At 46.0% G+C, this 26,759-nt stretch overlaps 1 protein-coding gene across 5 annotated transcripts in view; it reads left to right on the forward strand.

The window, feature by feature from the left end:
• Positions 1–22,066, forward strand: part of TRPM4 (transient receptor potential cation channel subfamily M member 4) — a 43,258-nt gene extending 21,192 nt beyond the window's left edge. For 3 of the 5 annotated variants that reach the window (XM_043436722.1, XM_043436723.1, XM_043436724.1), the window contains 13 exons: positions 4,406–4,535; positions 4,711–4,856; positions 6,399–6,511; positions 6,864–6,941; positions 11,170–11,601; positions 16,903–17,035; positions 17,213–17,387; positions 17,610–17,787; positions 20,376–20,569; positions 20,855–20,987; positions 21,204–21,276; positions 21,369–21,474; positions 21,709–22,066. In XM_043436722.1, the coding sequence (XP_043292657.1) occupies positions 4,406–4,535; positions 4,711–4,856; positions 6,399–6,511; positions 6,864–6,941; positions 11,170–11,601; positions 16,903–17,035; positions 17,213–17,387; positions 17,610–17,787; positions 20,376–20,569; positions 20,855–20,987; positions 21,204–21,276; positions 21,369–21,474; positions 21,709–21,713 (1,896 nt within the window). In that variant the 3' untranslated portion in view covers positions 21,714–22,066. The other 2 variants (XR_006263426.1, XM_043436725.1) reach the window with 2 other exon arrangements.
• The last annotated feature ends 4,693 nt before the right edge of the window (positions 22,067–26,759 follow it).

Consider the following 26,759-nt stretch of genomic DNA (forward strand, 5'->3'; position numbering starts at 1 on the left):
TAGCGACTAAACAACAACAAGAGCAACAACAGTATACATGCCTCAATCTCATCCTTTCAAATAGTTGCCTCTGTGAGGAAGTTAGGTGTTATCTGAAGATGATGGGATTCATTTCATCTCCATTGTGCATTGTTGTGCATTACCGTAGTTGCAATGCAGAAGGAGACGGAACTAGAGGCAAGGACACTGCGTGGGAAAGTAAAGCTGGGATCCTTCAGGCAGCCAAGATGGGGGCCTGGACTGAAGCTGAAATGTTGGGGCACATTTGAGAAGTTTAAAAAGAAAGTCATGGTATTCAAGTAGGATCAGATATAGACCTTATTTTTGTGTCAAAGAAGAACCTTGCCAGGAGTTCTTCAGCTTTGGATTATTATATGGTCATCAGCCAAATATAGATTTTTTAAAAAATTGAGATAAAGGTTCATCAGTGTTATAGCATGTATTAGAATATCCTTCCTTTTAAAGGTTCAATACTATTCCATTACATGAATATACTATATTTTCTTTATCTGTTTATCTGTTGCTGGACATGTGGATTGTTTTGACCTTGTGACTATCGTGGAAAATACTGCTATGATTAGTGCATGAACATCTGTTTGCTTCTTTGCTTTCAATTATTTTGAGTACATGTCTAAGAGTGGAATTGCTGGACCATCTAGGTTTCATTTTTTGAGAAACTGCCGTACTGTTTTCCACAGTGGTGTTACCATTTAAATTTCTACCAGCAATGAACAGTTGTTCTAATTTCTCCACATCTTCACCATCACTTGTTACTTTCTTTTCTCTTCCCCTTTTTTCCTTCCTTCCTTCTTCTCTCTGTCTCTTTCTTTTTTATAATTGTCATTCTAATGGGTGTGAAATGGTACCTCACTGTGGTTTTGATTTGCATTTTCTTAACAACTGATGATGTTGAGCATCTTTTCATGTGATTCTCGGCGATCTATATATTTTTGGAGAAATGTCTATTCAAGTCTTTGCCCATTTTTAAATTGGATTATCAGTCTTTTTTGTTGATGAGTTTAAAGAATTCTTTATATGTTCTGGGTATTAATCCCTTATTAGATACATGATTTGCAAATACATTCTCCCTTTCTGTGGGCAGTCTTTTTCTTCTATTGATAGTGTCCTTTGATGCACAAAAGTTTTACATTTTGATGAAGTCCTATTTGTCTTTTTTTTTTCTTCTTTATTTCTTGTGCTTTAGGTGGCATATCTAAGTAACCATTGCCAAATACAAGGTCATAAAGTTTTATCCCTATGTTTCTAAGAGTTTTATGGTTTTGTAACTATCATATATAATTATTTGATCTTATATGAGTCACTTCTGTCTTGCTGATTTTAAAATTCTCTCTTTGTGTTTGGCTTTCAGCAATTTAGTTATAATGTTTCTTAGTGTGAATCTCTTTGAACTTATCCTACTTGGATTTCTTCATCTTCTTGGATGTATAGATTCATGTATTTCATCAGATGTGGGAAGTTTCAGTCTGTTATATCTTCAGATATCCTTTCTGTCTCTTTCTCTCTGTCCTCTCCTTTTGGGGTTCCCATTATGGCTATGTTAGTCTGATTAATGGTGTCCCACAGATCTCTTAGGGTCTGTTTATTTTTCTTCATTCTTTTTCCTTTCTACACCTCAAACTGGATAATCACAGAGGACCTGTCTTCAAGTTTACAAACTCTTTCTTCTGGCTCCTCAATGCTGCTATTAAGCCCTTTAAAAGAGTTTTTCATTTCAGTTACTGCACTTTTCAGCTCCAGAATTTATACTTGGTTCCTTTTTGTTACCTCTATATCTTTCTTTCTTTTAAAAAAAATCTATTTATTTATTTGGCTGTGAGAGGTCTTAGTTGCAGCAGGCATGATTTTCAGTTGTGGCCTATGGGATCTAGTTCCCTAAAGGGATTGATTGAACTTGGACCCCCTGCATTGGGAGTTCGGAGTCTTAGCCACTGGACCACCAGGGAAGTCCCTATATCTTTATTTCTATTCTCTTATTTGCTGAGACATCATTCTCCTGGGTTCCTTTAGCTCTTTGTTCATAATTTCTTTTAGCTTTTTGAGCATATTTAAGACAGTTGATTTAAAGTCTTTTTCTAGTAATTCCAGTGACTCAGCTTCCTAATATCTTTTGTCCTGTGAATGGGTCATACTTTCTTGGTTCTTTGCAACCCTCATAATTTTTTGTTGTTGAAAACAGGACATTTTGACTATTATAATATGGCAGCTCTGGAAATCAGCTTAGCTCCTCCCTGCAGGGCTTGTTGCTGCTGCTTGTGGGTTGTTGTTGTTGTTTGGTGACTTTTCTATTTTTGAAAAGTCTGTATTCTTGATATGTATGACCACTGAAATCCGGTTCTGTTAGCTTAGTGGTCAGATAATGACTTGACAGAGATTTCCTTAGATGCATGCAGGTGGGGGAATAAAACTCTCCCACTGTGCAAACTGGCTGTTTGTGGAGCTGTCTTTCAAAACTTGCATAGGCTGTTTACAATTCTGCTTTAGCTTCAGCTTCCTGCTTTGGCTGAGCCTAAAGGTCAGCCAGAGGTGAAAGCTTAGGAGTTTCCTTAGTCTTTTCTGAGCACGAATCCAGTCTCAGTCATGTTTGCAATTTTCTAGATTTCCTGGTATATATAGCAGCTTTTTTAAAAAAAAATTATTTATATTTGGCTGCACTGAGTCTTTATTAACTGTATTCCTGGTGGCTCAGTGGTAAAGAATCTGCCTGTCAATGCAGGAGACGCAGGAGACTTGGGAGACGCGGGAGACCTGGGAGATGTGGGTTTGATCCCTGGTTTGGGAAGATCCCCTGGAGTAGGAAATGGCAACCCACTCCAGTATTCTTGCCTGGAAAATTCCGTGGACAGAGAAGCCTGGCAGGCTACAGTTGATGGGGTTGCAAAGAGACATGAGTGAGCACGCACACATGTCCCAGTTCATTGCTGCACGGCCTTTTCCCTAGCTGCAGTGAGTGGGGGCCACATTCTCGTTGTGGTGCATGGGCTTCTTATTACCATGGCTTCTCTTGTTGTGGAACACAGGCTCTCGGTGTGCAGGCTTCAGTAGCTGTGGTTCCCTGGCTCTAGAGTAGATGTTCAATAGTTGTGACACATGGGCTTAGTTGCTCTGCAGCATGTGGGATCTTCCCGGACCAGGGATTGAACCTGTTTCTCCTGCATTGGCAGGTGGATTCTTTACCACTGAGCCGCCAGAGAGAAGCCCCATGTAGGAGCTTTTTAAACCCCTCACTCCCCCAAGCATCCCATTTCCCAGCTGTTTCCCTTTGCCCTCCCAGGTTGTTCAGAGTATCTCTCGCTTGCCTTGACCGTTATTATTTGCATCAAGGAGCCAAGGCTAATATGTTTGTCTTTAATATTTTCAAACACCACCTGGGAAGCCATGTCTGCTCTGGGGGAAGCTGCAAGAACAGTGAAACAACAGCCAGCCCTTGAGCCGTCCCTTCAGAGAGCCACCAGCTAGGTTGATACACACAACCACAGTTATTTAAGAGTAAGATCTGGGGCTTCTCTGGTGGCTCAGTGATAAGGAATCTGCCTGCTAGTGCAAGACTCATGGATCAACCACAGTTGATCCTGACAGTTTTTTCTTTTTTAGCCAGCTTATTTGTTGCCGTTGTGGAGGGACCAAGTTTTGAGGTTCTCTCTGACTGAGGTGACTTAGCATGCATGCATGCATTGGAGAAGGAAATGGCAACCCACTCCAGTATTCTTGGCTGGAGAATCCCAGGGATGGAGGAGCCTGGTGGGCTGCCGTTATTGGGGTTGCATGGGGTTGGACACGACTGAAGTGACTTAGCAGCAGCAGCAGCCTCTGCCATCTCTCTCAACTTACTAGGTGGGTCAGTGGTAAAGAATCTGCTGCAATGCAGGAGACTCTGGTTCGATCCCTGGGTCGGAAAGATCCCCTGGAGAAGGGAATGGCAACCTACTCCAGTATTCTTGCCTGGAGAATCTCCTGGACAGAAGAGCCTGGTGGGCTACAGTTCACGTGGTCGCAAAGAGTTGGACACTACCTAGCATGTAGCTGTGTTTCAGCAGGTCTGGCCAAGATATGAGATGCTGTCTTCCTTCTGTCCTTCCTCTGCCATTTTAGGTGACACCTCTGACCACTTCCCGGTCTGTCCGTAATCTCTGATGTCATTTTAATTCTGGCCCAGCCCTGGCAGTTCTGAACCATCTGACTTCTGACATGTTCCCTTGATGTTCAGTTTCTTCCAGATCCATCTGCAAACATCCTTGGCTTCTGATTCCCTTGGTTAATTTCTGGTGACCTCTGGCCTCTGTCCCTTCCCTTGATCACAAGCGTTCCTCCCATCTTCTTCACCGCCTCTGTGCATCTCACTTCAAACTCTGTCCCTATCCATGACCCCCTGTCTCTGTCTCTCCAGGGTTCCAATTCCGTGGCCTCAGCTCTTGGGGCCTCTTTGTTGCTGCGAGTGCTGGGGCGCCTGGAGACTGAGGCCGAGGAGGCAGCACGGAGGAAGGATCTGGCGGCCAAGTTCGAGGGGCTGGGTGTTGGTGCGTGGGGCCCGGGTGCCTGGGGGCACTGCAGGGAGCAGCAGGGAAGGGGGTTGTAGGTCTCCCCTTTCCATCTCTAGTAACCCTGCCCCTTCCCCTGCAATCCCCTCATCTCTTCCCTCCCACTGTCTTCCCACGACTCTTCCTCCCTCTCACACGAATGTCCCACACCCAGACCTCTTTGGAGAGTGCTACCGCAGCAGCGAGGAACGGTCCGCCCGCCTGCTGCTTCGGCGCTGCCCACTCTGGGGTGATGCCACTTGCCTGCAGCTCGCCACACAGGCAGATGCCCGTGCCTTCTTTGCCCAGGATGGGGTGCAGGTGAGCATCTGAGACACCCACACAGTCCTCAGCTGGACTCTGGGAAGTCTGGAGGACGAGCCCCTGCCATGGTGGCAGTCCGTGGTCTTGACCCCCTTCCTGGAGACCACCCCTCCTTCAGAACGTCTCAGTCCTCTCCCGGAAAGTTTGCTCTTCCCCAAAGAAGCCCCACCCCCTGCCACAGGAAAGCCAACCTTCCCACAGCAAAGCACACCCTCCTAGAAAGTTCTATTCCAGGACTTCCTGGTGCTTCAATGCCTAGGACCCTGCGTTCCTAATGCAGGGGGCCTGGCTTTGATCCCTGGTCAGGGAGTCAGATCCTACATGCCACAACTAAAACATCCCAACGTGCCACAGCTAAGACTCGACACAGCCAAATAAATAAAATAAACAAATATTTTTTTTAAAAGTTCTATTCCAGGGAATTCCCTGGCAGTTCAGTGACTAGGATTCTGTGCTCCCACTGCATGGGGTACAAGCTTGAGGGCTGATCAGGGAACTAAGATCCTGCATGCCTGAGCAATGTGGCCAAAAAAAAAAAAAATTCTATTCCAGAGACAGGAGTACTGGTGACTTTAGTAGGAAGTCCCGCCTCTCACACAAGAAGTCCTTTCCACTTCCCTGAGAGGTCCCCGTTTCCAGGTTTCAACAATTGAACGGCGTCACTGGACAATTACCTAGTGTTCTAGGTGTAGACAAACTCTGGCTTAGAAAATCCTACCCTTCCTTTGGGAAGCCCAGTATGGCCCCGCTGTCTCTCCCATTCTGCTAATCCTGACATTAAAAAAAATAATACTTATTTCTGATAATTGGGAGTAAATTTCGTACCTCATTATTTGTAGTCAGCCCTGCATTTTTGCATTCTGGTTGTCAGTTTCTATTTTCTTTCTTTTTTGCGAGGGCACACAGTGGCATGTGGAACTTCCCTGACCAGGGATCGAACCACGCCCCCTGAAGTGGAAACGTGGAATCTTAACCACTGGACTACCCACCAGGGAAGTCCTTAGTCCTGACATTTTGAAACTTCTCTCGGTTTCCTTAGTCTAAATCTGACAGGGGTTCAGTGAGTCCCACGCCAAGTATGAGGTTCGCCTACCCAGCAGGGAGTCCCACCTTCATTGTTGGAATGACTTGTTGGCACTTCAAGAACTTTCCCAGAGTCCTTTGCTCTGAATGATGGTTAAACTCAGGGATTCCAGTGTTCACCCCTTCCGTCACCTCCCTGTGCTCCATCTGTGGAAAAGGAGAAAATAATAGTGCCTGTCCTCCTGGGGGAGAGGTGAAGGTGAAGTGAGCTGATCTGTGCACAGTACTTAGCCCAGTATGTGGTGTATTGTGTTAACAAATGTTGGCTGTTTAACTCCACTAAAATCTGAGACAGGTGGTCCTTGTCTTTGACCCCTTTCCCCCCAGCCCCACCCCCAGCCCCACCCCTGCAGTGAGCATTTGCCCTGGGCTGGGGAGCAGGGTGCATTCTTCCCCGGGGTCTTTGGGAGGGGGTGCGGGGGAGATTCAGGCTCCTAATCCTCCCCGTCCCCGCAGGCTCTGCTGACACAGAAGTGGTGGGGGGAGATGGACAGTGCCACGCCGATCTGGGCCCTGGTTCTTGCCTTCTTTTGCCCCCCGCTCATCTACACCGACCTCATCACCTTCAGGTCAGTCCCTGGGGCTAGACTGGCAGGTGGCGGGATTGGGCTGGGGCGGGTGATCAGCCTCTCCTTCCTGCTCAATTCTGGCCGCTTTCCACGTGGTCTGTCCAGTGCTTCCTCTAACCATGTTCATTCCTTCCCTCCCCCAGCCAGGGGACACGTTGCGGGAGGGGAGCTTTCGGGGGACTCTATACAATGCCTCTGCTCTCTGGCCAGGGCTCTGGGGGCAGGTCCCTCTGGTGTAATCCCTCTCCTTCCTGCATGTCTCTGGGTGAGTGAGTTTGGGTCTCTCTGGAGAACTCCTCTCCTATCCTCCCTCCGTCCCCTGTTCCTCACTCTGGGCATCCCTCCATGCCAGGAAGTCAGATGAGGAGCCCACGCAGAAGGACCTGATGCTTGACGAGGATGGCGACATCAGTGGGGAAGGGCCTGCCGAGTGAGTGAAGCACCAGCCCCGCGCGGGAGGTGGGGGCACCCAGGGCAGCCCCAGGAGCGCCAGACGCTGGGAACACGGCCAGAGGGGAGGAGTGGGGCTTCAGGAGATAGGCGTTTCTTGAAGCCGCTGAAAACACTTGAGGAGGTTTCCCAGATGCCAAGCTGAAGGCTTGGTTCTAGGTTTGGTTCTGCTGCCAAGGAATTCCTCACTGGCAGTCAGTTTGCTTCATGCTACATGTATTTCTGTCTCAACAGAGCAAGTAGAATTGGGTGGATTTGGTTCATTTAGGGATCTTTTGCCTCTTTTATTTTTCTGTCTCCAAGAACTTTGCTCTTAATCTCTGTGCTGCGGTACCCATGAAGGTGTTTTCAAAATCAGAGCCCTAAGCAAATGGAATAGACTACTTACCAATCTTCTGGTAATTCTGCAGAACAGAACCGTGAAGAACTTGGTTCTGAGTCGAGCAGATCTGGGTTTAAATCCTGACTTTGACTTTGTAAGTGGCTCCACCCATGAGCCTCCACTTTCTTTCCTATAAAAAGAAGATTGTATGGTATTTGTCAGCTTAGATTGGGTAATGCTGCATTGACAAAGCATCCCAAACTCTCAGTGGCTGGCAACAGTGAGGATTTCATTGTCATTCATGCTCCGTTTTGGGGTTGTTTGTGGCTCTGCTCTACATGGTCTCCACTTTGGGATAAGCAAGCACCTTCTAGCTGAGATGTTGCTGGTCTCATGGTAGCTGGGAAAGAGACCAGAACCAAATGTGTCCGTCTCTCAGTCATGTCTGACTCCCTCCAGGCTCCTCTGTCCATGGAACTCTCCAGGCAAGAATACTGAAGTGGGTAGCCATTCCCTTCTCCAGGGGATCTTCCTGACCCAGAGGTCAAACCTGGGTCTCCAGCATGGCAGGCAGATTCTTTACTGTCTAAGCCACCGGGGAAGCCCCAGTGGCAACCAGGGAGGTATTGACCTTAAAGCCTCCACTTGGAAGTGACACATGTCACTTTTGCCCACATTTCATGGGCAAAAGGTAGTCATATGGTAATTCCTTAGCTCCTAATTCTCCCACTGGGAGGGAACCAAAATATTTGGTCCATAGTAATACAGTGTATTCACTCGCAGTTGAGAAGATCCCCTGGAGGAGGAAATGGCAACAGACTCCAGTATTCTTGCCTAGGAAATCCCATGGAGAGAGGAGCTTGGCGGACTACAGTCCATGGGGTCACAAAGAGTCAGACACGACTGAGCGACTAACATGCGCGCGCGCACACACACACACACACACATCTCTACTTTAACCACTTGAATGGGAAAAGGGAGGAACCTCAGCCCCAATATTCTAGAAGAAGAAAATGTTCCTGGTAACTGTCAGAAACATAGTCAGACTGCCAAAAATCTGTAAAACACACCACCAACCGAGAAATAAGTCAAATTTAAATATATTATGTATACATTTTTTTTCTGAGGTAATGCACAAAGAATATAAAATATTTGTCAAGGTAGAAGAGGAAACTAAAAAAAAAAAATCGGACCTCTGAAATAAATTAGATAGAAGGTCCCAGCGTCAGGATCCATAATGGTGTCCTTGCCCGGTGAGTTCCCAACATTTGTACCATATGATAATGATAACAAGAGATGATGGGGACTTCCTGGGTGGTCCAGAGGCTGGGACTCTGTGCTTCCAATGCAGGAGGCCTGGGTTCCATCCCTGGTCAGGGAACTGGATCCCACAAGCCACAAGTAGGACTTTGCATGCCACAACTGAAGATCACAGTGAAAATCGAAGATCCCGCATCCTGCAACTAAGACCAGGCCCAGCCAAATAAATAAGTAAAAATAAATAGAAAAAATAGATGATGTCATAGCACAATTACAGTGGGCAGCCAGTGTACTAAATCATTTTGAAATCAGGTCATTTAATTCTCTCAACAACCGTATGCTATTGTGTCTATTGTTATCCCCATTTTACAGATGAAATAACTGAGGCATTAAGTCACCCACCTCAGATCATGTGATTGACAGGTCAGTGGTGGGAGGTGGGATTTGAACCCAGACCTTCTTGTTCCTGAATCTGTGCTCTTAGCCACTGGGGAGAGCCACCTTCCCGGAGAGCTTTCTTAAAGGACAGATTCCTGGCGCTCCCTCAGTGAAGCATCCAGGAATCCCTGTGTGTGTCTTGTTTGGATTTCAGATGGCAGACTTTGGGGAGCATTCTTACCCACCACATATTTTTGTTACCAGGCCTATTTTTTCCTGTTATTGGGGAGCTAATTCTCCTTTCCTTTTTTATCTTTATTTTTTAAAAACTCTTTATTTATTTTTGGCTGCACTGGGTCTTCTTTGCTGCGCGAGGGCTTTCTTTATTTGCCATGAGTGGGGGCTACTCTCTAGTTGTGGGCTTCTCATTCCAGTGGCTTCTCTTGTTCTGGGGCACCGGCTCTAGGAGCCTGTATTCCCCGCATTGGCAGACAGAGTCTTAACCACTGGACCACCAGGAAAGTCACTAGTTCTTTCTGCATCTCACTTTCTTTAACTTTTACTATTCTTTCTGCTTATTTGTTTTAGAGCAGCTTTATTGAGATATAGTTCCCAAACATTCAGTTCACCCATTTACGGTGTGCAATTCTGTCGTTCTCAGTATATTCACAGAGTTGTGAAATCATCACAAAATTAATTTTAAAATATTTTCATCACTGCAGCAAGAAATCTTGTGTCTATTAACAGTCTCACTCTCCACTCCTCCCTTCCCCAGCCTCAGGCAACCACTAATTTACTTTCTGTCTCTATGGATTTGCCTGTTCTGGATATTTCATGTAAATGGAGGCATATACTATGTGGCATTTTATGACTGGTTTCATTAACTTAGCATCATGTTTTCAAGATTTATCCACTGTGTAACATGTATCAGTGCTTCATTCCTTTTTCATTGCTGAATAATATTCCATTGTGTGAATCTACTACCTTTTATCTATCTGTTCATCAGTTCATGGACATTTGGGTTCTTTCCACTTTGGGGTTTCCTTTCTGCTTGTTTTTTTTTTTTTTAAGACAGGATGCCTTTCCAAGCCAGTTTATTTTTCCTGTTAGCTTTCTGAATTTATTATTAGTAATAGTATTCATTTTGTTGTTTCTGATTTGAGATCAGAATTAAGAATTAGGATATAACTGGGAAGAGTATCAGAACTCAGGTGAAAAGGGTCAGAGATATGAGTGGACCAAGAAGGTTATAATTCAGGTAAGGCTATACAGTGAGAGATCAGATATTGGGAAGGAAGAATTAACTGAGAAAACTCAGCTGGATAATATACTATTGGGTGTGGGTCAGAAGTTAACATTCAGATATGGAGTTCCATGAAGGAATTTGGTGCTTTTCTAAATATGAGGAGATGCAAGAATTGGGTTCATAAGATCACCTGAAAATATCTATCTGAAAACCTGTTCTGCCAGTTTTCCCCGGAGCACAGAGTGCCTCATTCCGGCTCTCCACCCTGAATTCCCTTCAAGGGGTGTTAAATGAAGGTCAGCAGCTGCAGCAGCACCTGATTTAATCCTTGTAGAGGCAGATGCGTGCTAAGTCACTCCAGTGTCCGCCTCTTTGCGACCCTATGGACTGTAGGCCACCAGGCTACTCTGTCTGTGGAATTTTCCAGGCAAGAATACTGGAGTGGGTTGCCATTTCCTTCTCCAGGGGATCTTCCTGACCCAGGGATCAAACCCCCATCTCTTACCACTAGTGCCACCTGGGAAGCCCTGTAGAGGTAGATGGCAAGTGCCAACCGTAGTTAACAGAGTTGTCAAACCTGGGGAACTGAGGTCATGAAATGAGGAGGTCAGAGGTTATATTTGAGGGCCAGAGGTCAGGTAAATGGTCCAAGGTCAGACAGAGAGTCAGAGATTGTGAGGGTGAAAGAAGAGGGACTTGGAGCCAAAAGCCAGACAAGAGTCAGAGGTCAGTCCAGAGGCCAGAGATCAGAACGGTGGGGAAAGTCAGGGGTGGAAGCTCAGTAGTGTTGAAGGTAGATTTCAGAGGTCAGAGGTTAGATCAGGGGTCAAAGCTCAAGGAGATGGAGGGCGTCAGACTTCGTTTCAGGTCGGGCAGGAAGGTGGGGACTGACTGGAAAGCAGGGTGAGGAGGGTAGGACAGCTCAGAGTCTTGATGATGGTGAAGGTCAGGTGCAGAGATCAGGTTGAGCCCTCCTCTCTTCCCCCCCTCTCTCCCGCACAGGCCCACAGACCCCCCTGAGAAGATGCCCTTGGGGGTATTGAGGCCGCCCAGACACAGGGACTGCTGTGGGGGGTGCCCACCGCGCCTGCGCCGCTGGCCGCAGTTCTGGGGGGCGCCGGTGACGGCCTTCATGGGCAACGTGATCAGCTACCTCCTCTTCCTGCTGCTCTTCGCGAGAGTGCTGCTCATCGACTTCGGGCCCGAGAGGCCCGGCGTCCTGGAGCTGCTGCTCTACTTCTGGGCCTTCACCCTGCTCTGTGAGGAGTTCCGCCAGGGCCTGGGCAGCGGCCTGGGCAGCCTGGCCATGGGGGGACCCGGGACAGACTCCCACCAGGCCCCACTGCGCCGCCGCCTGCATCTCTACCTCTCCGACGCCTGGAACCAGTGCGACCTGGTGGCCCTCACCTGCTTTCTCCTGGGCGTGGGCTGCAGGTGAGTGCCCTGCCCAGGACCTCTGACCCTCCTTCCTGGGGGTGGGCCGGTGGGGATGGGAGGTGAGGGGTGGGGTTAGGGGCCTCAACTCTTGGCTTCTCTGCAGCAGGCAGCAGCTAAATCCAATTCTGCTGCTGCTTTTCTTTTTTTTCCATTGACGTATAATTGAGGTACAATATTATATCAGTTGTAGGCATACAATATTGTTATTGTTTAGTTGCTAAGTTGTGTCTGACTCTGCGACTCATGGATTGTAGCCCCCTAGGCGCCTCTGTCTATGGGATTTCCCAGGCAAGAACACTGGAATGAATTGCCGTTTCCTTTTTTAGGGGATCTTCCTGACCCAGGGATCAAACCTGCCTCTCCTGCATTGGCAGGTGGATTCTTTACCACTGAGCCACCTGTGATATCTGTTGCAGATGTACAGTATGGTGGTTCACAATTTTAAAACAACTCTGCTTTTTTTTTCTTAAAAAAAAACAAGTTTAAAGAACATATGAAAGTGAAAAGACAAGTTGCAGACTGTAAGATGATATTTAGAGCAAAACCACCAAGGATTGGGATCCAGAGTATAAGAAGAGCGCCTACCAAAAAATATATACACGCACGAAATCAGTGAACACAATAAATTAAAAACTGGGACAGAGAATATGAAAAGACAGGTGATAAAGTACATGTGCCATTAGATATGAAAGGTGCCTAACTTTTTTTCTTAAAAAAAAAAAAAGGCTCAGATCCCACTTTGATTGAACATACTGGCTAAAGATATTCTATAAGTCGTTTGCTCACACGTGGATATCTGGCTTTGGGGCTGATGGGGCAGAAGGAGCTCTTTGTTGTATTAATAGATCTGGACTTCAAAAGATGTCTCTCTAGTCCTCAACCTGGCCCTGCAGCTGCACCTCTGTCCTGGCCCCCAGACACCAGGCCACACACCGAGTGCCACCCTCACTTTCTCCCTCTTCTTCCTCTACAGTCCTTGGTCCCAGGCCCCATCCTCCTGTCCCCTGACCTCCTCTGTCCCATCCCCAACTCATCTCCATGGCTGCCTGTCCCACCTGGACCCTTGCCCAGCTTCCTGGACCCCGCTCTCTTCCCTGCCTAGTCCATCCTCTACAGGGTCTACAAGGGGCCTTCTATGCCCAGGGCTGGCCTGTCCTCCCTAGCTTCTCGGGGCTCCCCAGCACCACGCCACAGTCCCTGGACCTGGTCTGGGTCTGCCCTTCTCTGCTGGGCTGCCTCTGGTTCCTTTCTCTGTTCTTCATCTACACTCCAACCTCTCTGAGAACTACTACAATTCCTTCTTCACAAGGCCAGTGGCTTTGACCTTGATCCTCAGTATTTTGAATCTGCATGATTATAAAATGGTAATCAGAATTCTACTGACAGATTCTTACCAATGAAGTATTTTCTAGTTACTTTAAACTGCCTTGATCAATTTTATATTGCAGGGCAGTGAAAGTAGCTTCAATTATTTTCTTTTTCAGTTTCTGAAATTATTTCAGTTTGATTACTATTCGAGTAAAGTTTTACAAGTATTTGGTTCAATGTTCGTGTTTTTAATCCATCTCAGATTTTGCTAAAATCTGCTCAAACTTTGTGACTTTAATTCTGTCATGTCTGATTTTCCTGGGTCAAATTTCATCAGGGAAGCCTGAGTGTTTTATCAACTTTTTACTCTCTGATCAATCAGGGTTTCCCTGATAGCTCAGTTGGTAAACAATCCGCCTGCAATGCAGGAGACCCCAGTTCGATTCCTGGGTTGGGAAGATCCCCTGGAGAAGGGAAAGGCTACCCACTCCAGTATTCTGGCCTGGAGAATTCCATGGACTATACAGTCCGTGGGGTCTCAAAGAGTCAGACACACTGAGCGACTTTCACTTACTCCATAAAAATCTTGACTTTCTGCTTATTTCTTAGCTAATTAATAAAACAAATTGTGGGGAATTACCCTGAAGTATTTTCTGTTGCCCAGGTTGGGATATATGTATATATAATGTTAGTTCATTTCTTCTATAGTTTCTAGATCATGTTGTGTGGTGCCCAGAGAGAGGGCAAAGGGAAAATCGAAATATTCTTGGGAATACATTATGTTGTCTTTGGGTCTTGGCACATGCTGTTCCCCTACCCTGAAACGCTTTTCCCTCCTCTCCTTGGCCAGGCCAGTCTTCTGTACTTCCTTTCTGCCTCAGCTTTACTGTCGTGTCTCTGAAAGTCTTCCTTTTTCCTTCCTGGACTCTGGGTTTCTCCTTTGTGTTCCCCTAACATCCTGAGAGCTCCCCGTCATAGTGCTTAGATCATGGCTTTTGTGTCTCTCTTCTCAATGCAAGATTATAAACTCCTCAAGCCATGTCTGTCTCATCTCCCAGCAACTTAAAACATCTCTGAGTATAGTCTATTCCCAAAGAAATGCAGAAGTACATCATTATTGAACAAGATTATGTCCCAGTGTAGAAGAGAATAAAACACAAACCAGTTATCTTCCTCAGCCATTGCAAGATTCCTCCTTTTTTTTTTCTTTTTCCAAGCTTCCTCCTTTTCTCTGTAATTGCCTCCATCAACAGTTTCGTGAACATCCTGCCTGTTCTTTCTCTATGCATTTACATACTTCTTCTATACACAGATATTATACACAGAAGATACTATATGTTTTTTAAAATTCATTCTTTTATTGAAGGATAATTGCTTTACAGAATTTTGTTGTTTTCTGTCAAAGATACTGTATGTTATGTATTCTTTTTTATGTTATGTATTCTTTTGCAACTTCTTCTTTTTCTCCATAATATGTCCCTGACATTCTTTCCATGTTAATATTTGCAGATATTCCTTATTCTTTAAAAATGCTGCAGCCGATTCCTGAAGAAGAGGTTTTAGCCAGTCATTGCCGGCTAAAGCAGCCAGGAAAGACTTCTCCTTGCCAGATTTAATGAATGAATGAATTCTTTTCATGAGGCAGTGGGACAAAAATTCTGAACTCCAAGAGAGAGAATCAGACCAAATACTTCTCTCTAAAGTGTCTTTCATTTTCTACTTGAGATAACATGAAGTTTTAATCAGATATTAGCTGCTCTGAGTCCAGTACTCTGATGGTTTTTTAAAAAAATAAAGTATCAGCTGTTAAAACACTGCTGCTTTTGAAGAGAGCAAAGAACTTTTTGGTCACAACCTGGTGAATATTTATAGGGGATGAAGGATCCTGACACCCCCTTTGATAATCCGGACAGTTGACAGCAATGACCCTCTATTCTTTTCAATATTCTATTTGACACTCTGAGAGGCATGGTTCCTCTGTGCTGTGTTAAAAATGGTACAAAGTAACTTGACATGAATAATTTTTTCAAACAGCAAGATAAGAAAGTTTTGTAGAACATTGTGCTTCTGTTTATTCCTTGTATTTTGTATCAAGTATCTTCTGAGAGGAAAGGACTAAGGCCATGTGCTAACATTCTTTAGCAATACCACTGATATTTTAGATATTTTTGTCAGGCTCATCATTTTCTAGATGGGGGAAGAATTGCATGGGGAAAAAAAAGTCCAAAAATCTCAGTTTACACAGGACAAATTTCCAGCGTTCTCCAGAACTGAATGGATGAACTGTTTTATTTTGCCAGTCCCTTCTGGATGGACATTTCAGTTGTTTCTAATTTTTTATTATTTCAAAGTTATAAAAGTTTACATCCCGGACATACACTTTGTGAGTCAAAGGGTATAGGTATTTTTTGGGGGGGGGGGTAATAGGTATTTTTGAGGTTCATTGCTTTTCCTTGTAAAAATAGCTTCTTCCAGCTACACACCCACCATCTGGGTAAGACACTGCCCCCTTGAGGACATGCTTGATGATACCTGGTATTTTCAATCTAAGACTGTAGCTCTCCAATTATTAACCTTTACATGTTTTGCCAATCTGATGGCTAAAAATGACCTCTCCTTGTTCTAATTTATGCATCCAAGACTCCTAGTTGGGTGAGTTGGGCACCTTTCATGTCTAATGGCACGTGTACTTTATCGCCTGTCTTTTCATATTCTCTGTCCCAGTTTTTAATTTATTGTGTTCACTGATCTCGTGCATGTATATATTTTTTGGTAGGTGCTCTTCTTATACTCTGCATCCCAATCCTTGGTGGTTTTGTTCTAAATATCATCTCACAGTCTGCAACTTGTCTTTTCACTTTCATATGTTCTTTAAACACTTTTTATTCTTTAACTTTTCATTTTGAAAAACCCTTAGACTTATAAAAAATGTTGCAGAAACAGCACAAAGAAGTCTCATACACCATTCATCCAGATCCCCCAAATGTTAACATCTTACATTATCAAAACCAGGAGATTTTATTTAAATTTTATCAATTGTCCACTGATGTCCTTTTTCTGGATCAGGAGCCAATCCAGGATTCCATGTTGCCTTTAGTTGTCACATCTCCTTGATTGTCTCTAATCTGGGACAGGTTTTCAGTCCATCTTCAACTTTTACGATAAGTTCAGACTAGTTATTTTGTAGAATTTGCCTCCATTGGAGTTTGTCTAGTACTCCCTCAGGATCAAATTTAGGCTATACATTTTTTGGCAGAAAATTCTGCCTTTCTCTGTCCATCATATTTATGTTATCTCTCAATATGCATATGTTTTATATTTCAAAGTAGTTAATTTTTCAGCATTTTCTTTTGTCATGATTTTGTGTCTTGTATATAGGACTCTTTTTCTTATATGACAGTTATCTTATTTCAAGTTCATGAAGAAATTATTCTATATTTTCTTATTAAGATTTGATGTCTTACCTTTAACTTTAGGTTTTTAATCCCTTCAAAGTTTAAGTACAGGATGATGCAAAATAGGGATATAATTTTCATTTTCCCCTTAGAGATTGCTGACATTATTCACTGTTTGACCTTCTTCTGTGAATTGTGTGTCCTTAGCCTTTATCCATTTTCCTGTTAGGTCCATTGTCTTCTGCTTATTGGTTTACTGGAACGCTCCCTATCTTGCCATTTATAGGTTGGGCAAATATACCTGCCATTTTCCCAACTTGATGTTATAGGGACCTCCCTCCCAGCTTTTTGCTAAGGCCGTTTTTCATACAGCCATTATTTAATGGGTACCAGCGCCCTGCGAGGCCCAGCTTGGCAATGTCACGGTGCCAAATTTTGAGTAAACCCCAGGTGAACCGGAGTGGGGAGTGTCCCAGTTCTGGCCCTGGAGAGGCCACATCCTCGCCTTCAGTCTGGTGTTGGGAAGTCTGGTGTTGGGCTTTCTTTGCACCTTGTAACCCTTGAGTGACGTCTGCCGCGTCTCCCCACACCCCAGGCTGACCCCGGGCCTGTATGACCTGGGCCGCACTGTCCTCTGCCTTGACTTCATGATCTTCACGCTGAGGCTGCTGCACATCTTCACAGTCAACAAACAGCTGGGGCCCAAGATCGTCATCGTGAGCAAGATGGTGAGGGGTGGGGTCGCGCTGGTGTGGGCGGGGCCTGAGGATGAAAGGGGCGGAGCCAAGAAGCTGTCATGGATTCGCGGTAACTGAGCGTCTGGTGAGGAGGAGGGGCTTCGGGCACTGGGGCGGGGCCATAGGGAAGGGCGGGGCCAGGCTTGGTCTCATCTTCCTCCTCTGCAGGTGAAGGATGTGTTCTTCTTCCTCTTCTTCCTCGGCGTGTGGCTGGTTGCCTACGGGGTGGCCACTGAGGGGCTCCTTAGGCCCCAGGACCGTAGTCTCCCGAATATCCTGCGCCGCGTCTTCTACCGGCCCTACCTGCAGATCTTTGGGCAGATCCCTCAGGGGGAGATGGATGGTAAGGAGGATGAGAGGACCTGACCTCCAAGTGAGCCCCCCTCCTCCTCCCTTATCTCTCGGTCTCTGACCCTGCCCTCTTTTTCTTTGCGTGTCTGTTCCCCTCTCTTTCTGGGACTCTGTCGCCCTCTCTCCGGGTCTTTGCTCTCCTCCGCCCTCTGGATTTCTGTCTTCCTTGGGTCCCTGTCCCTCTGGCTCCATCTCTGACTGTCTCCCTTCACAGTGGCCCTCATGGAGCACGGCAACTGTTCACTGGAGCAAGGCTCATGGGGGCACCCCGAAGGGAACCTCTCAGGCAAATGCGTCTCGCTTTATGCCAACTGGCTGGTGGTGCTCCTCCTTGTTGTCTTCCTGCTGGTGGCCAACATCCTGCTTCTCAATCTGCTCATTGCGATGTTCAGGTGAGTCCCTACCGCCCTGGTGGCCCAGACGGTGGAGAGTCTGCCTGCAATGCGGGAGACCTGTGTTTGATCCCTGGGTGGGGAATATCCCCAGGAGAAGAAAATGGCAATCCACTCCAGTATTCTTGCCTGGAAAATCCCATGGACGGAGGAACCTGGCAGGCTACAGTCCATGGGGTCCCAAACAGTTGGACACAACCGAGAGACTTCACTACTGCTCTCTGATGATCTGGCCTCACCCAGCATGACCCTTGACCCCAGAGTGACTCTTGATCCCAGCTTAACCCTTGACCCCAGCATCATTTTTGATCCCAGCCTAAGTAATGCTAGTTTTAGTTTCTGAACTCTGATTAAAATCTAATGCTGGCAGAGAAGGAAATGGCAACCCACTCCAATATTCTTGCATGGAAAAATCCATGGACAGAGGAGTCTGGCGGGCTGAAGTCCATGGGGTTACATGACTGAGCATGTGTGCATGAGGGTGGAGGGAGATGGGTTGGTAGCAATAAACTGGTCGAACTAAAAAAAAAAAAAATCTAATGCTGGCTTGTTCCCAAATCCAGCCAGAGTGTGCTCTTGACCTGGACTTTGGAATCTGATCCACTCTCTGAGTCCAGGCTGAAGATTAAAATTTTTTAAATTGTGGCTATATATATACATATATAACATAAAAACTGCCACCTTCTCCATTTTAAAGTGTATAATGCAGTGGCATTAATTACATTTATAACGTTATACAGCCACCACCACTGTCTATTTCCTAAACATTTTCATCACTCCAAACAGAGTGTGTAACCATTAAGCAAGGGATAACTTCTCGTTTTCCCCTCCCCGCCAGTCCCTGGTAACCTCTACTTTACTTTCTGTCTCTATGACTCTGCTTCTTGGAGGTAAGTAGAGTCATACAGTATTTGTTCTTTTGTGTCTGGCATAATGTTTTCATGTACCACTACTCCATTCTTTTTTATGGCTGAACAATACTGATGTACTGATAAAAGGCATCCATTAGTTGATCCATTCATCTAATGAGACTTGGGTTGTTCCATCTTTTGGCTGTTGGGGCTAATGCTGCAATGAACATTGGTGTTTACGTATCTGTTTGAATCTCTGTTTTTATTTCTTTTGGTTATATTTCTAGAATAGAATGCTGGGTCATGTGTTAATTCGGTGTTTAGCTTTTCCACATACTTACTAATAGGTGCTTTCCTTATTGAGAGGTTATAGCCATCCTAGTGGGCATGAACTAGTTATTTCATTGTGGTTTTGATTTGCATTTTCCTACTGACTAGTATTCTTGACTGGAGAATCCCATGGACAGAGGAGCCTGGCAGGCGATAGTCCATAGTGTTGCAAAGAGTCGGACATGACTGAGCAACTTAACATGCACACATCCCTCCTATAATCCTTTCAATATGTGGTTGGATTAGGTTTCTAGTATTTTGTTGAGGATTTTTTCATGTATATTCATAAAGGATATTGGTCTGTAATTGTGATAGTTTTATCTGACTTTGATTTCCCTGGTGGCTCAGATGGTAAAGCATTTGCCTATAATGTGGGAGACCCAGGTTCGATCCCTGGGTTGGGAAGATCCCCTGGAGAAGGAAATGGCAACCCATTCCAGTATTCTTGCCTGGAAAATCCCATGGACAGAGCCTGGTGGGCTATAGTCCATGGGGTCACAAAGAGTCGGACACGACTGAGCAACTTTGCTTTCACTTTCACCTTGATATCATCATGGTGATGCTGGCCTCATAGAATGAGTTGGGAAGTGTTCTCTTCTCTTCAATGTTTTGGAAGAGTCTGAGAAAGATTGGTGTTAATACTCTTTTAAATGTTTGGTAAAATTCAAGCCATCTGGTCCTGGGCTTATTTTGTTGGGACATTTCTGATTAGTGATTCAATCTCTTTACTTGTTATAGGTCTTTTGAGATTGTCTATTTCTTCTTGAGTCAGTTTAGGTAATTTGTGTGTTTCTAGTAATTCTTCCATTTCATCTAGGTTGTTTAAATTTTGGCATACAATTATTAACAGCATTCTCTTAAAATGGTTTTTGGCTTCCCAGGTGGTGCTAGTGGTAAAGAATCCACCTGCCAATGCAGGAGACCTAAGAGACACTGGTCCCATCCCTGGTTGGGGAAGATCCCCTGGAGAAGGAAATGGCAATCCACTCCAGTATCCTTGCCTGGAGAATCCCATGGACAGAGATGCCTGGTAGGCTACACATTAGGGTTGAAAAGAGTTGGACACGACCTAAGCGACTTAGCACATACATAATGGTTTTTAGTAGGATTCTATAAGGTTGATAGTAATGTCCCCATTTTCATTTTTGATTTTAGTTACTTGTGTCCAGGCTGACTTGTGAACCTGACTCCAATCTCTACCTAATTTGTGATAGCTTTCCCAACTTGATCTCTGACATCCGACTCTGGAGCCTCCTAACCCAGCTACCAAATGCCTCTGACTTTATTGATCCTGACATCTGCCTTCTGCCTTGGGTTTCAAACAGATATTGACTGACAGGTAATCTTGATCCACTTTTCCAAGCGGCACCTCTACCTCTAGTGACTCTTGATCTCTGGTCCCTACAGCTATACCTTCGGCAAAGTGCAGGGCAACAGCGACCTCTACTGGAAGGCGCAGCGCTACAGCCTCATCCGGGAATTTCACTCTCGGCCCGCACTGGCCCCGCCTCTCATCTTCATATCGCACGTGCGGTCCCTCATCAATCGATTTCGCAGGCGCCGGGCGCGCTTGCCACCATCCCCAGTCATCGAGCATTTTCGTGAGAGCCCGGCTTGGCCCAAAAGAGAGAAACTCAGGGGGCGGAACCTGGAGAGAAAGAAGAGCATGTATATGCAGGAGGAGGACGCTTAGGAGCACTAGTGGGCAGGGCTTTGTCTGTCAGGGGGCCGGGCGTGGGGTATTAGTGGAAGGCCAAGAACGGTGAGGAGGTGCGGTCTGGGATATCACTGAAGCTCGAGGTTTTGGGTGGGGAAGCTGGGTCTAGGAGCGGGCGTGGCCCAAAGATGGGCAGTCCCTTTGACTCTATTCTTGCCCCACTGTCCAGGGGTCCACCTCTCGAAGGAAGCGGAGCGGAGGCTGTTGACATGGGAGTCTGTGCAAAAGGAGAATTTCTTGCTGGCGCGTGCTCGGGACAAACGGGAGAGCAACTCTGAACGTCTGAAGCGCACGTCGCAGAAGTGAGGGCGGGGCCTGGCCCTGGGCGGGGCTTCTGGCCTCCGTATGGATCTTGATCTCGTGACTTAATTCCTGCAAAGGCCCAGGCTAGAGGCGGAGCCTATGGGGGCAGGGTCCTAGAATGCCAGGGAGGAAAGCTGAGCTCCGGGGGGGTGGGTCTTTCAAGGTGGGCGGGGCTGGTAGGCTGCTGGCACCCACCTAAAACCCTGGATCCCCAGGGTGGACACAGCATTGAAGCAGCTGAGACAGATCCGCGAGTACGAGCAGCGTCTGAAAGGGCTGGAACAGGAGGTGAGGACCCCGGGCCAGGCTGGAGGAGGATGGCTAGGGTGAGGGGCAGCAGATTCCGGTCAGGTCCCCTGATGTCTTCCGCTGCTCCCCAGGTCCAGCACTGTACCCGTGTCCTGGGCTGGGTAGCTGAGGCCCTGAGCCGTTCTGCATTGCTTCCCCCAGGGGGACCGCCTCCCCCAATCCCACCTGGGCCCAAAGGTCAGTGTTTACCGTCTACTTGTGTGTATGTCTGGCGTCTGTCACCACCTACGTCTATGTCCTTGCTTTCTGGGTCTCTGCCCATATCTCAGTTTTTCTCTCTTTCACTGGCCTTCCTTTGTCCCTGGTTCATTCTTGGTCTCCTTTGCTTTTTGTGCATCTTTCTTTTTGCCAGTCTCTTATTTTTTCTGCCCTCCTGTCTATACCCATCGCTTCTTTTCTCTCTTCTCCCAGACTGAGCCCTGCTGGTGGACGTCAAGGAGTAGCTGCCAGGGGGAGTTTTGCTCCCAGAGTAAGGCCTAGCAGGTCCTTGACTCCTGCACCTGGCGACCTTGTCTTTGAGGTGAACCGGATACCCATGGACTATCACCTTGGATGCTGCCAGGGTCACTCAGGGAGTGTCATCCATGCAAACCACGGCAGGCCTGGCTCCGCCCAGAACCAGCCCTACTCTGGGAGGATGAGCCTCTGGAGCCCAGGCGTTCCCTCTCTGAGCCCGCTGGACTGGAGAAGGCTACCGGGTCCTTCTGGTACAGGGACCAGAGTCCGCTCACAGCTCCCCAGACTGGGGAAATAAAGCCGTTTGAGAGGAGTAGGGTCTGAATGCTGGATTCTTTGGGGAATTGGTGGGTGGCTAGATCCTTTTGGGATGGCAGCTGAAGCTGGGGGTGTGTTTGGGGTCCTTGGTCCATTTGCTACTACTGCATTTCAGGTCTCACCGGGGCTGTTTCTTCCTCTCAGCCCCACTGTTCCTGTCTGACTCAGGCCCAGCACCTCTTGTCTGCACTGCGTGATGACTGTCACTTCAGTGGGACAAGAACCCCATCCATCTGTACCCCCCAACACCCGTTCCTGCCTACCAGTGCAAAAAGAACTTGGAGATAAAAAGCAAATTATTTCCTGGAGGAGGGGTGGGTGGGCACTGTGTACATCTGCTTTGGCAATAGGGGAACAGATGATGCAAATTTGAGTAGATAACTGCATATGTGTCTTTAAAAAGTCTAATTAGTGGAAAATTGCAGGCCATGCACGCACAGAATTGAGGCAAATATGCATCATTATACATGCCATTTAACTAAACAACCCGTAACAAACTAAACTGGTAATGACAAGGCTGAACCGACAGCAATTATTAGTAAAATAGCAAGAAAGCCACCAACAACACACATCCAGAAATGAAAACCAAAACATCCTTTTTCCAAATTGGAGGAATTCCAACTGTCTGCCACTTTGGGTGCAGAGTAGCTTTGAAATATTGCCAAGTGTTTTGTGGCAACCAGCTATCTCTGGAAGATAACCGAATCAATTTGCAGTAACCCAAGTAGTAATATCATCAGTAATGACGATGGTGGCAACAACAGCAGCTAACAAGAGTGCTATGTGCCTGGCATTGTGTTTAGGTGCTTCCCAGGTGCTAAGTCAAGGAATTCTCATGGAAACCATATAAGGTAAGTGCCGATGTCTCCATTTTGCAGATTAGAAAACTAAGGCACAGTAAAAATTAAGTGACTCACACAAAGCCACAGAGCTAGAAAATGGTCCCCTAGAGAAGGGAATGGCGACCCACTCCAGTATTGTTGCCTGGAGAAGGTGGGTTACAGTCCATAGTGTTGTGAAGAGCACTTGCTATGATGTGCTTACGCGCTCAGTCGTGTCGGACTCTTTGTGACCCAGGTCTCCTGCATTGCTGGAGAATTCTTTACCATCTGAGCCACCAGGGAAGCCCAAGAATACTGAAGAATACTGAAGTGGGTAGCCTATCCCTTGTCCAGGAATAGAACCAGGGTCTCTTGCATTGCAGGCCGATTCTTTACCAGCTGAGCTACCTGGGAGGCTCTTTGCAGGGCCCCAGGATCACAGAACTTAGTATCTAGAAAGGCTGATTTGAAGCAGCATAGCACACAACACAAAGGGGACATTAGAGGGAGAAGTGAAAGGCAAAGGAGAAAAGGAAAGATACACCCATCTGAATGCAGAGTTCCAAAGAATGGCAAGGAGAGATAAAGCCTTCTTAAGTGAACAATGCAAAGAAATAGAGGAAAACAATAGAATGGGAAAGGCTCGGGATCTCTTCAAGAAAATTAGAGATACTAAGGGAACATTTCATGCAAAGATGGGTACAATAAAGGACAGAAATGGTATGGACCTAACAGAAGCAGAACAGATTAAGAAGGGGCGGCAAGAATACACAGAACTGTACAAAAAAGATCTTAATGACCCAGATAACCATGAAGGTGTGATCACTCACCTAGAGCCAGATATCTTGGAGTGCAAAGTCAAGTGGGCGTTAGGAAGCTTCACTGCGAACAAAGCTAGTGGAGGTGATGGAATTTCAGCTGAGCTTTTTCAAATCCTAAAAGATGATGCTGTGAAAGTGCTGCACTCATTATGCCAGCAAATTTGAAAAACTCAGCAGTGGCCACAGGACTGGAAAGATCAAGGAAAGGCAATGCCAAAGAATGTTCAAACACACAATTGCACTCATATCACACACTAGCAAAGTAATGCTCAAAATTCTCCAAGCCAGGCTTCAGCAACACATGAACTGTGAACTTCCAGATGTTCAAGCTGGATTTAGAAAAGGCAGAGGAAGCAGAGATCAAATTGCCAACATCCACTGGATCATCGAAAAAGCAAGAGTTCCAGAAAAACATCTAATTTTGCTTTATTGACTAAGCCAAAGCCTTTGACTGTATGGATCACAACAAACTGTGGACAATTCTTGAAGAGATGGGAATACGAGACCACCTGACCTGCCTCCTGAGAAACCTATATGCAAGTCAAGAAGCAACAGTTAGAACTGGACATGGAACAACAGACTGTTTCCAAATTGGGAAAGGAGTAGGTCAAGGCTGTATATTATCACCCTGCTTATTTAACTTATGTGCAGAGTACATCATGAGAAATGCTTGGCTGGAAGAAGCACAAGCTGGAATCAAGATTGCTGGGAGAAAGATCAATAACCTCAGATATGCAGATGACACCACCCTTAATGGCAGAATGTGAAGAGGAACTAAAGTGCCTCTTGATGAAGGTGAAAAAGGAGAGTGAAAAGGCTGGCTTAAAACTCCACATTCAGAAAACTAAGATCACGGCATCCAGTCCCATCACTTCACAGCAAGTAGATGGGGAAACAATGGAAACAGTGAGACTTTATTTTTTGGGGCTCCGAAATCACTGCAGATGGTGACTACAGCCTTGAAATTAAAAGACGCTTGCTCCGTGGAAGAAAAGCCATGACCAACCTAGACAGCATATTATAAAGCAGAGACATTACTCTGCCGACAAAGGTCTGTATAGTCAAAGCTCTGGTTTTTCCAGTAGTCATGTATGGATGTGAGAGTTGGACCATAAAGAAGACTGAACACCGAAGAACTGATGCTTTTGAACTGGAGAAGACTCTTGAGAGTCCCTTAGACTGCAAGAAGATCCAACCAGTCAATCCTAAAGGAAATCAGTCCTGAATATTCATTGGAAGGACTCATGCTGAAACTGAAACTCCAACACTTTGGCCACCTGATGCGAAGAGCTGACTCTTTAGATCCTGATGCTGGGAAAGAATGAAGGCAGGAGGAGAAGGGGATGACAGGGAACCAGATGGTTGGATGGCATCACTGACCCAAAGGACATGAGTTTGAGCAAGCTCCGGGAGATGGTGAAGGACAGGGAAGCCTGGCATGCTGCAGTCCATGGGGTCACAAAGGGTCGAACATGACTGAGTGAACAACAGCAGAGGGAGAATGGCAGCTGGAGGAGGAAGAAGGGATGGGCTGCTTCCTATTTGCTTCTGGTTCCTGAGCACAGCCTCATAGCACTGCTTTCTCTGATTACAGTTTCCATCTCCCCTCCAGCACTCCCCCGACACGTTCCATGTATGCCCTCAGTCACACCCACTCAGTCACACCAGGCAGCCCCCTTTTCTAGAGTGGGTTTCAGCTCCCAGAAGCACTTCTCCAACAGTTTAGGTTCTGATAACTCTATTCTCTTCCCTTTGTCTCTCCAGTCCTGGGGGTGATAACTACTTCCTGCAGTTTACTATTTCTGTACTAACTGTGCTTCTATTTCTTTCCCAGTTTTCTGAGACACGTTTAATATACCCAGTTCAGTTGAGTCGCTCAGTCGTGTCCGACTCCCTGCCACCCCATGGGCTGCAGCACGCCAGGCTTCTGTGTCCATCATCAACTCCCTGAGTCTACTCAAACACATGTCCATCAAGGTGGTGATGCCATCCGACCATCTCATCCTCTTTCATCTCCTTCTCCTCCCACCTTCAATCTTTCCCAGCATCAGGACCTTTTCCAATGAATTGGTTCTTCACATCAGGTGGCCAAAGTATTGGAGTTTCAGCTTCAGCATCAGTCCTTCCAATGAATATTCAGGACCGATTTCCTTTAGGATGGACTGGTTGGATCTTCTTGCATAGCTTTGACTATACAGACCTTTGTTGGCAAAGTGATGTCTCTGCTTTTTAATATGCTGTCTAGGTTGGTCATGGCTTTTCTTCCAAGGAGCAAGCGTCTTTTAATTTCATGGCTGCAGGCACCATCTGCAGTGATTTTGGAGCCCCCCAAAATAAAGTCTCACTGTTTCCATTGTTTCCCCATCTATTTGCTGTGAAGTGGGACTGGATGCCATGATCTTAGTTTTCTGAATGTTGAGTTTTAAGCCAAATTTTTCACTCTCCTCTTTCACTTTCATCAAGAGGCTTTTTAGTTCTTCGCTTTCTGCCATAAGGGTGATGTCATCTGCGTATCTGAGGTTATTGATATTTCTCCTGGAAATCTTGATTCAAGCTTGTGCTTCATCCAGCCCAGCATTTCTCATGATGTCCTCTGCATATAAGATAAATAAACAGAGTGACAATATACAGCCTTGACAAACTCCTTTCCCAATTTGGAACCAGTCTGTTGTTCCATGTCTGGTTCTAACTGTTGCTTCTTGACCTGCATACAGGTTTCTCAAGAGGCAGGTCAGGTGGTCTGGTATTCTCATCTCTTCAAGAATTTTCCACAGTTTGTTGTGATCCACACAGTCAAAGGCTTTGACTTAGTCAATAAAGCAGAAACAGGTGTTTTTTTGGAACTCTCTTGCTTTTTCGATGATCCAGCAAATGTTGGCAATTTGATTTCTGGTTCGTCTGCCTTTTCTAAATCCAGCTTGAACATCTGGAAGTTCACAGTTCATGTACTGTTGAAGCCTGGCTTGGAGAATTTTGAACATTACTTTGCTAGCATGTGAGGTGAGTGCAATTGTGCGGTAGTTTGAACATTCTTTGGAGGAGGAAA

The sequence above is a fragment of the Cervus canadensis genome, chromosome 18 (genome assembly GCF_019320065.1).
Source record: "Cervus canadensis isolate Bull #8, Minnesota chromosome 18, ASM1932006v1, whole genome shotgun sequence".
NCBI lineage: Eukaryota > Metazoa > Chordata > Mammalia > Artiodactyla > Cervidae > Cervus > Cervus canadensis.